This window comes from Phyllobates terribilis, unplaced genomic scaffold, assembly GCF_046119375.1.
Source record: "Phyllobates terribilis strain yellow unplaced genomic scaffold, ASM4611937v1 Scaffold_1__5_contigs__length_1240528914, whole genome shotgun sequence".
NCBI lineage: Eukaryota > Metazoa > Chordata > Amphibia > Anura > Dendrobatidae > Phyllobates > Phyllobates terribilis.
In genome coordinates this window covers 1,173,946,891-1,173,958,078 of record NW_027362761.1, presented here as the reverse complement: position 1 = coordinate 1,173,958,078, position 11,188 = coordinate 1,173,946,891, and the positions used below count along the sequence as shown (strand labels likewise).

At 41.8% G+C, this 11,188-nt stretch overlaps 1 protein-coding gene across 1 annotated transcript; it reads right to left on the bottom strand.

Moving 5' to 3' along the window:
• Positions 1 to 6,447: 6,447 nt before the first annotated feature.
• On the bottom strand, positions 6,448 to 7,902 carry LOC141200849 (forkhead box protein I1c-like). The gene is made up of 2 exons (XM_073663337.1): positions 7,362 to 7,902; positions 6,448 to 6,929 (listed from the first exon to the last, which is right to left on the bottom strand). Exons 1-2 carry the CDS (start codon positions 7,900 to 7,902, stop codon positions 6,448 to 6,450), a joined length of 1,023 nt encoding a protein of 340 aa, XP_073519438.1.
• Positions 7,903 to 11,188: the final 3,286 nt, after the last annotated feature.

The following is an 11,188-nucleotide window of genomic DNA, read 5'->3' as shown; positions in this document are numbered from 1 at the left end:
CCTGCACACATGCTTTTTTAATATTGAAACAGAAATACTCAGTGTGTGCACATAGCCCAATATTTTGAGGTGGGCACCATAATTGCTTTTCTCCTAATCAGTCCTGGTTGGGAGAGGAGACTGGTGACGGCTGCTCATGGTTGTTATGATCATATGCAGAGCATATGAAACTGATGTCCGCATGATGTGGAGGGAATTGCCATTCACCTTTCTGGCTGAAAGCTAATTTTAATCTGCATCATTCATGTAGCGTTTGCATCTGACATCATCATGGCATGCTCCATCAAATATTAGAGGAATATTTTCCCATAAAAGCTCTGTCCTGATTCACCAAACAGTTTTTGACAGATTTCTTGTGTAAAACCGTTGAAAAGGCTGCAAATTTTTAGTTGACACTTTGTTTTAAAATTTTTACGCCATCTGCGCCAACTTTTTGAAAAGTGGGCAAATCTTCACCAGGAGCACATCCTGAAAATGGATCCTAATTTATACCATTAAAGTGAATGAATCCAGTGCACTCTTAAGTCGACTCCATGAACCAGGGAGGGACCGAACAGAGGGACCTGGTGCCACTCTGCGACCGACCTTGTATGAGAGCAAATGACTCCCACAGGTCAGAAGACAGGAACTGACGGTACAGTGGAAGAGCACGGCAGGCAGGCTGACAGGAGGTCCAGGTAGTCAGGCAGGCTGATTCGGCTGATAGCCAGACAGGTGCTCCGGGTAGGCAAGCTGGCGGACACAACAGGTAACAGGCAGGTGCCTCCAGGTAAGCAGGCAAGCGGGCACAGCAGCTAACAGGCAGGTGCTTCCAGGTAAGCAGGCGGGCAGGCACGGCAGGTAGCAGGCACGTGCTTCCAGGTAAGCAGGCTGGTGGGCATGGCAGGTAACAGGCAGGTGCTTCCAGGTAAGCAGGCGGGCAGAGCCCACAGACAGACTGGCGGACTGGACTGTAGGCAGACTGTCAGGCTGGAAAGTAGTCAGATTGGCGGACTGGACTGATTAGCAGACGGTGCGTGCCCCTGTAAGAGGGAGGGAGCTTGTGCGCGCCCTAAGCACGGTGCCAGGGAAGCTACGTGCACCAGCAGCAGCAGGGAGGCCAGAAGACGCCGGAGCAGGACCACGGCGGTAGGGGGAACAGCGTCGCTGCCTGGCAGGGGGCAGAGACGCCGATGCTACAGTACCCCCCCTTTACGCCCCCTCTTTTTTAGGCCAGCAAGAAATTCTTTAAGAAGAAGAGGGGCATGGATCTTCTCCCTGGTTTCCCAAGACCTCTCCTCTGGGCCAAACCCCTTCCAATCCACCAGAAAAAAAGGTTTTTCCTCTTATCGTTTTGGTGGCCAAAATGTTCTCTACCTCATAGACGTCCTCAGCGGAGACTGGTGCTGGAGTGGTACCTGGATCATCAAAAAAAGAATTAAGAACAACTGGTTTGAGGAGAGATGCGTGGAAGGAGTTGGGAATCTGTAAGGTGGCCGGGAGTTTTAGCTTGTAAGCCACGGGATTGATTTGCTTGAGAACCTCAAACGGACCGATGAACCGCGGACCCAACTTATACGATGGTATTTTGAGCCGAACATGTTTGGAGGAGAGCCAGACCCTGTCTCCCAGACTGAATTGAGGAGGATCCAGACGTCTCTTATCAGCATGTTTCTTCATCCGCTCAGAGGATAGAAGTGTGGATCTAGTGTTCTCCCGAATAGTAGAAAATTCACTGACCAGAGAGTTCGCGGCAGGATTGTCACAGAAGCAGAAACGGGAAATGGAATCCGGGGGTGTTGGCCGTAGACCACAAAGAACAGGGATTTGGAAGAAGACTCATTCTCATGGTTGTTATAGGAGAACTCGGCCCAGGGCAGGAGCTCAACCCAATCGTTATGATGAGCATTGACGAAATGCCAGAGAAAGCTGCTAAGGACCTGGTTGATACATTCCACTTGAACACTGGTCTGAGGATGATAAGCACAGGAGAAATTCAGAGTGATATCCTGCAGCTTACACGTAGCTCTCCAGAAGCGCGAAGTGAACTGAACCCCACGATCAGACCAGTAGGGTGCCGGCAGACCAGGTAGATTATCCGGAGCAGATGGAGGTCGAGCTGGACGAACCAAAACCAGGCAGGTCTCATGGCAATCCAACCCCCAACGGAGCACCTCGCCAGATCGCCAATTCAGGACGGGTTTATGTCTCTGTAGCCAGGATAGACCTAGCAATAGGGAGTGAGAGAGTCCAGATAGTACTTGAAAGGAGATCCTCTCCGAGTGCAGCATTCCCACCTGTAGGTTTACTGGCTCTGTGACGAGCAAGATGATCTCCAGAAGGAGTCTCCCATCCACGGAAGCGACTGCCAATGGCTCGGCCAGACGTTTGGTAGGAATCTGATACCGCTCCACAAGGGCCTGAGAAATTAGATTCCCAGCAGCTCCGATAGCCAGACAGGTGCTCCGGGTAGGCAAGCTGGTGGGCACAATAGGTAACAGGCAGGTGCTTCCAGGTAAGCAGGCGGGAGGGCACGGCAGGTGACAGGCAGGTGCTTCCAGGTAAGCAGGCGGGCAGAGACCATAGACAGACTGGCGGACTGGACTGTAGGCAGAGGACCTGAGGACTGAAGCAAAGTAAGTATAAAAGAGCAACAACCTTGCACGGGCACCTCCATATTGGAGGAGGTGCCTTTTATAGAGAAAGTCCTCCGGCCATTGGTGAGGGACTTTTTAGGATGGCACGCGTGGCCCCTTTAAGAGGGAGGGAGTGCACGCACGAGCGCCCTAAGCATAGTGCCAGGGAAGCAGCGTGCACCAGCAGCAGCAGCAAGGAGGCCAGAAGGCGCCGGAGCAGGACCGCGGTGGTAAAGGGGACGGCGTCTCTGCCTGGCCGGAGGCAGAGACGCCGATGCTGTAAAAATATATAAAAAATATAAATGAAATGAATGAAAATAAAAATAAATATAAAAATAGAAATGCATTTAGTTTATAAAAATGACAAGTAAATACGTTTAAAATATTCATATGAGTACAAGTGTAAATGTAAAAGCAAAAATCTCCAAATATAAAATTAAATGAAAGAAAATCACAGAAATAAATAAGACCTTTGGTTAATACACTAGGTTTGTAATAATTACATATACCGCAAAGAAATGTGTAAAACATACATAGCTAAAATTTTTAAAAAAGAGATAAAAAACTAAAAAAAGAAACAAAAAAGGAAATCTTTTAAAGAATTAAATATATTAGCTTAAGAATAATCTATAATATAACCGGGGATGCGTCCCTCTGTCTGAAGCCTTTATAGACTACGCATGCGTGACACGCAGTCTGGCTCCAGACAGAAGAACGCATGGAGCCGTTACACCTAAGAGGAGGTGTATGGCACCGGAGATCGTGGTATGTGTAGACACTGAATGCATACCGTGATCTCCGGCGCCATACTTACCTGACCGGGAGGAGCGTTGCCGCAGGAGTGAGGCGTCGGATCGGTGCATGCGCATAGCGCTATCCGGCGCCATTTTACTGAAGACACATGTCTTCAGCAAAATGGCACCGGACAGCGCTGTGCTCTGGCGCAGCGCTCCTCCCCGGCCTCCGGCAGAAAAGGACGCAGCAGCGCTGGAGCACAGAGAAGAAAGGTGAGTATAAGTGTTTATTTTTTTTGGATGTGTCTACAGTGTGAAAGGGATGCAGGGGCTACACATACCAGGATTGGGATGAGGAATAATATACATACCAGGATAGGGATGGGGTGCCACGCATACTGGGATTGGGGGGATGAGGGGTGCCACACATACCGGGATTGGGGGGCTGAGGGGTGCCACACATACCAGGATTGGGGGGGTGAGGGGTGCCACGCATACCAGGACTGGGGGGGTGAGGGGTTCCACGCATACCGGGTTTGGGGGGGTGAGGGGTGCCACACATACCAGGATTGGGGGGGTGAGGGGTGCCACGCATACCAGGATTGGGGGGATGAGGGGTGCCACGCATACCGTGATTCGGATGAGGGGGGCCATGCATATTACTCGCCCCCTGGGCCATGGGGCACCCGGAACCGGGCTTCAGCGCAATGTTGGGGGTAGTAGTGGCAACCCGATCCCGTGGCTCAGGGTGGTCAGACCAAATGCTGTGGCAGTCTATGGGTAGGGTTTTGAATGTCCGACTACACCACCCGTGGATTGCAGTCAAGGATGACCGCTGCTGGTAGGCAGACCGCTGAGGCTGATGTTGGTATGCAGCACAGGGATAGGATAACTCCCCACGGGAAGAGTGTAGCCTCAGGGCAGTGTAATAGGATGCTGGGGGGTGATGGTGCAGGCCGCAATAATAAGGATTTAGAGTCTGCTTCAAACAGTCCAGGGTCTTTATTGTAGTTAGTACTAATGACCCAACAGGAGTACAGGGTAGCAATGGGCCTGGGTGTCTGAGAGCATTCGGGTGAGCCCCATTGGTCAGGGTGAGTGGGTAGGCCTACCGTTCTCTCTCTGCCCTTGCTGACTATCCCCCTTTTCATGGTGTGATAGCCCACGTCCCTGAACTGGCCCTGTACTATGCCTGTATGGCTTGCGACTCGGACCTTAGGTACCTGTTGCTTATCTGTGTTGTACCGGTCCCTCTGTGTGGCGGAGCCTCCAGGCTTCTTAGGCCAAGGGACCTGAAATCCCTTGCGGGTTGGTTATCTGCTGCCGGGCTTGCAACCCAGAAAGCCTCGGACCCCAGTGTCCGGTTGTGTAGTTCTCTCTCAGCCAGGACTGGCTCTCGTCGCCTCTGTCCCTGGCTCGCTGTTCCTCCTCTGCCTCCCGGACTCCTCAGCTGCTGCTGACCTGTCCCTCTCCTCTGGGAACCCTTCTGGATGCTTCAGAAGTGGGTCCTGGTCTCTCTAACCCTGCCCTCAGTTCCAGCTTTTATAGGGGTAGCCTGCTCCCCCTACTGGCCTGGGACAGGAGGTGCTGCATGCTAATGGTCCCTGACCAGGGAACCTCCCTCCTGCTCTCAGACACAGCCTTTTATGTTTGTGGCATCCAAGCCTGGGGTGACACACATACCAGGATGAGGAATACCATACATACCAGGATAGGGATGGGGTACCACACATACCAGAATTTGGGGGGATGAGGGTTGCCACGCATACCGAGATTGGGGGGATGAGGGGTGCCACGCATACCGAGATTGGGGGGGTGAGGGGTGCCACGCATACCAGGATTGGGGGGGTGAGGAATGCCATGCATTCCGGGATTCAGATGAGGGGAGCCACTCACAATACCACTGTTAGCAGTACGATTTAGTGTAGGGATAGCTGTTGGGGAAGGGGTAGTAGTGAATTACAGGCCTTGCTGTAGAAAACAAAAAGCAAAACTAGCCACATTCAGCTATGGAAATTTTTGTACTAATTGTACGACTATGGCTTTCTGGTATATCTCCATTTTACTAGCCCTCTACGACTCAAGAAGGAGAGATAAAAAGTTCTCCTTGTAACGTGGGTCGAGAAGGGTGAACAACTAGTAACCATTGTTTGCCAAAATACATATAATACCAGGATCACAGGAAAGGCAACGGGATATAGTGTCAGCCGTGGGTGCCAGACTCGCAACAGGAAAGACTTCTATTCCTCGAGAGGTGGAGTTTCTGCTGTTTTTGCATGTCAGGAGCTCTTCCAATGTGACATGGCATCCACAATCTATTTCAGCCAAAATTGATCTTCAGAAATTTGAAAACTGACAATTCATAAACTTTTTTTATTCATTTAATTAAATTAAAATAAATTTGAAAAATTATACAAATATGGGAGCCCTTGGTGTAATGTGATATGAAATAGATGGATAGATATGAGATATATAGATATTAAATACATAGATATGTGATAGAACAGATAGATATGAAGTATATAGATATCAGATAATTAGATATGAAAGAAATAGATATGAAATACGATTGTATGAAACAAATAAATATATTTCCCACTATAGATAGAAATGAGATAGATCTAGATATATATATATATATATATATATATATATATATATATATATATATATATATATATATATATATATATATATATATATATATATATATATATATATATATATATATGAGAGAGGTTAGATACATATAATATAGGTTATAGAGAGAGTGGTACATAACTACAAGATAAATAGATCGCAAAAAATACAAAAAATCCTTCAACTGGAACCCTTTTTCTTATTTTCACTAAACCCCTTTTGTTTTTAATTCTTTTTCATTCACAATCAGTAAAAAAGTTGAATTCAAAACTAGGTTTTTTTTATATGATTTATTGAAAAACTCAGAGTCTATTGGATAATATATATATATAAAGATATCAAAACTCAAATAAAAACAGTAAATAAGTTTCCCCTTCTCTCAAATATATACAATGTGTAATGTATCAAACCACTATATACACGGCAGAGAACTCTACACTCTCATTTACGGTTAGTGGTTAAAAAAATGGTTGGGAGCTGGTGAAAGAATTGTAATACGGGCCTCTGTTAAGGTGAAGTGTGTCCTGTAAATCTGCAGATGGTTCCATCATGGAGCCTGAGGTGGAACTGCTGAATCCAGTGATGTTTCTTTGGGAGAGTTCATTGACCAACCCAAGAGACATCGGCCTGTTCGATGAGATGGAGTCCAAGGAGGAGGTCATGCTGCTGAAAAAGTTATTCAAACAGGGAGCAGAGGTGCTTCCTGGGGGAGATGCGCTGTTCAGAACTTTTGAGGAGGCTTCCACCACTGGGGATGATGGAGTCATCATAGATGGTGTATCACCACCTTTCCTCCCTCCAGCTGAGCAACCTTCTTCACCCTTAACTGTGACAGCATCAGTGGTGTTGGATTCTGATCTGCGCTTTTTTGTTTGCCGAAATTTCCCATTGTCAAACATCTTTTTGCAGTTAGGATCCAGAGTCCAGTAATTACCTTTGCCTAAACATTGTAAAAAAATGAATATTATTGTAATATAATGAAATATAAACAACATATACATTATAATATAGCAAATCTAAAGTACAAATTATTAAAATAAAAATCTATGAAAATTAAATGATTTTTACTGATACAGTAAATAGAACAATTGCAAAAATTTATGGGAAAATTCTAGTCATTCAACCAGTCTAAAGTTTTTAGAAACATTCTGCAGATTTTTTTTATTAAAATAATTCTTATTTGAGGTTGGATCTAAAATGTCAAAACAGTTATAAAAAAAAAATTCTAACAAAAAAAAAAAACTTACACAGTTATCAGAAAATTCTATTGTATTTTTGTTTGTAAAATGCAAAACCAACTTATTGGAAAATACTAATACTATTGCGACTAAAAATATATAATTAATTAGAATGAATGTAGTTATATAATTACCTGGGTCATTCTCATCTCTTGACACTTTCTTAAAGCAGTCATTCAAAGACAGGTTGTGTCTAATTGAATTTTGCCATCCCGCTTTGCTCTTCTTATAAAATGTAAAATACTCATCCACATACTGGTATATTTGGCTCAGGGTCAGCTTCTTTCCCGGAGCATTTTGTATGGCCATTGCAATAAGTGCTGAGTAGGAATATTGAGGCCTTACAAGCTTCATAAGTTCCTCCTGAGAAGCTAGGGAAAACCAACCATGATCTGGACCACTGAAACCAGACGAATTTGTCAAGAATCCATTAGAAGGCGGCATATGCAAGTTTGGGTTATTTCCATAAGAATATCCAGGCATATTATAGACTCCAGGCCCATTAAGACCTAAATAAGAGTTGGTCAATGGTGAATTGTCTCCAATTCCATAGTTGGCCACCCTTGGCATTGAATGAAAGTTCTGCTGGGGGTACATGGTGACGTTTTCACCATATACTGCCATCTGATGAAGGTTTGTAGATCTCTGATGAGCTGGAAGATGAAATGAGTTCATACTCTTATTCGGCAGGTTCACACAAAGTCCTTCTGAGAAAAGGTACTGAATGGATTTGGAGTGCTGTCTTTATACTTCTCCGGAGTAGTGATCCTCCCTGCCCGAGGCCAGTGATTGGTTTGTTTTACATATTCGTTTTTTTTGTTTTTTTTTCAACAACCAGTTAGATGTCTTAGTTGAAAGACAGGGGTGTGTAAAGTGAAGGACTAATCACCAAAGAGGCACCAGAGAGAACAATGTGTCTTTTTTTCCATTCATTGTTCTATTGATCTTTCTGTACCTGCATTTCAAGACTTTTTTTTTTCCTAACTTGAATTAAAACTGTGAACTAAAAGTAGAAAAAAAAATCTTCACATTGAAAAAGTCAAGTTCTTTGAGAATCTCAAATACTTTTTACCTTTTACATCGATTATAACACGTAGAAAAAAATAACAACAAAACATTGTTCAGTTAAGCAGCTAAACTTCTAGAAATTCCTTAAAAATAATGATTATTCTATTAACTGGCAAGAACAATTAATTATTATTTTTGTGTCTTTTTTAAAAGCATAATTTATTCGGAGAAATTATTAAGTAAAATACATTTATAATATTAAGAATGGCATTGTATGTATCATTGTGAGTTCATGTATTACCTGTCAACGTTTCAGTTCACTTGAAATTAGCTTTTTTTTTTCACATTTGGATCTACCATAAAACACTTTAACAGTTTAAATAAAAATATAATAATGCATTTTTTAATAAAAAAAAATCTAAAGTCAAGCCACACAAGATGCAAAATGAATAAATCTCTACTCTATGAAATTCACAATCTTACTTTGATCCGATCCAATAAAATCTACTTTATATATGTACGGGCTCTATGCCAGCTTTTTCCTATGTTGGGTAATATAGATTATTTCTTGGATGACTAATCTATTACTAAACAATGTATCATTATTGTACACTATACTATGAGATATTCATCTTTTTTTTACATTTTTTACACCATTTCTGGACAACTCCGCCAACTTATTGAAAAGTGGGCAAATCTTCCCCGGGAGCACATCCTGAAAATGGATCCTAATTTATGCCATAAAAGAGAATGAATCCAGTGCACTCTTAAGACGAATTTATGCACATCTCTGCTATAGTCATGCAAGCTTCAGGGAATAAAGAATGACCTGAATTATTCACCATGATACTATTGGCACTCTCTGACGACAGCTAATACAAAAGGTATTCAATTCAGTGGTGTTTAACACTTGCCTCAGACAGGTTGTCTGTGATTCTTCCCTTCACTCATATGTAAACTATGACAGGGCGGGGGTCTCCAACCTGTCAGCAGGGGGTCAGGTTCTAGGGCATCCACTGATCAGAGGGGCAGGAGAGATGGTATGTAAAAAATACATGTAAAAAGTAAATATAAAATAACAAAGATAAATGACTTAAATATATTAGTTTTACAATAATGACCTGTAAAAACATATTTAAAATATACATACACGTAAAAAATACATTTATATGAAGTGAAGTAAAATAAGAAATATAAAGATAGAATTACAATATTTTAGAATAATGACATGTAAAGCCATGATTAAAATATACATGGGAGTAAAAGTATAAAAGAAAAAGCCAAAACCTCTAAATATAAAATGAAATTAAATAAAAGAAAAACACATAAATAAGACTTTTTCTCAATACACTAGGTTTGCAATAATTATATATACCGCAAAGAAATGTTTAAAACCTACATAGCTAAAAATATTAAGATATAGAAGAGAAACTACAAATGAAATAAAACAAAATGAAATCTTATAAAGAATTAAATGTAAAGACATAACTCATAACAGCAAGAAAATGAAATTTATTTTTATAATATAATGTTATATGCATTATAATGTTCTCTTGCTTTATTAAGAATAATAACATTAAAAGTTAAGTTTTTTTTAAGTATAGTATTAAAATATATGATAAAGTAAAATATATAAATATAATATTAACACTAGTCTTACAAGTAGCAGTGAAGTAATGATCACGGCAATATAATGAATATTATAGTTGGAAAAGTTATTGGTTGGGTTGTAGTGATATTATTTTTCCTCTTCCACTACTACTTTTATTACTACTTTTTTTTTATTAAAATTCCTAATAATTTTATAAATCCTTTCTAATCAAGTGAAAATGTTCTGATAATAAAGCCGGACGGTTTCTCCTTCAGCTCATCAGAAGACTTGCCCCAATGTCTTAGGGTTTGTTCTCAAGACCATTGTTACTAATTTAGATCTTACAGTATGTACAGAAGATTTCTGTAAAGAGGGTGAAGCAAACCCCAATGGACCCAATCTCTCAAGGGACCCATAGTATAATGTAACCTTTGATTCAGTCAGTTTGTAATTATCAAAGAATAAAACTGTCCTCACAAACAAAGAAAAGTTCATAGTGATCAGGATCTAAACCACAAGGTTTAGATGATACTCCTGGGTATAATATCCAATCCAAATGTTCTTTTATTCTCTCCTATAGTCACAGTTGTTACGTCACAGTCTGCTCAGAAGGAAGAAGCCAGGAACTGAAAAGTTCTGTAAACAGTCTAGAGAGATTTACTGTCACTCGTTGACTTACAATTGAGAACATTATTTTTCTCTCCACCTTCTAGACTGGAAACAAAAGCAAAAGTGTCAGGGGGTCTAATAGCAAAACCAATAGTGTAAGTGGTGGAGTGTGTAGTGACAGACAGCTGAGCATGCTGAAATCTTTTTTACTTTGCTACAAAATTAATGGAAGGACTCTTTTCACATTGAAAAATAAGAGAACCCTTGATTTCACCGATCCAAGACTTTCAGAAAAGTCAGAGACAAAGGAAAAACTCTGAGCTAGAAGTTTAGGCCCATAAATTTGTAAGTACATAGATATTATATGAACATTTTAGAGATTCTATTCGATTGGCGAGGTTCACCTGGGTTTGGCTGAGAAATAAAGTATGCATTAAATTTATATGTCACAAATCCAATTGCTGCTAAAAGTTTATTATGCTCGAAGACTTCTCCACACCACAGAGAAGTATGAACAGAGATGTCAAAAAATATTATGCTTATGTCGCCCCTCACTTCCTACTTTGTCCTCCTCCGGTCTGCTTCCTTCTCTTGCTCCAGTCTTCTCTTCTGTTTTCAGTTGTACGCCATCTTTGGCTTCAAGGGAACATAGTAGGCCTCACATAATGCAATGATTTTAGCTGAAGCCCAAAAACTGGGGACGGAATTAAAGACAGAAGAGATAGGGAGAAACGATTCAGCAGAGTACCGTGC

Bases quoted from the DNA above. Each gene is read 5' to 3' on its own strand.
- LOC141200849 (XM_073663337.1), bottom strand. From the start codon at position 7,902: ATGAACTCATTTCATCTTCCAGCTCATCAGAGATCTACAAACCTTCAT. The intron at 6,930-7,361 runs GTAATTATATAA...TACAATGTTTAG, and splicing joins AAGAGATGAGAATGACCCAG to GCAAAGGTAATTACTGGACT.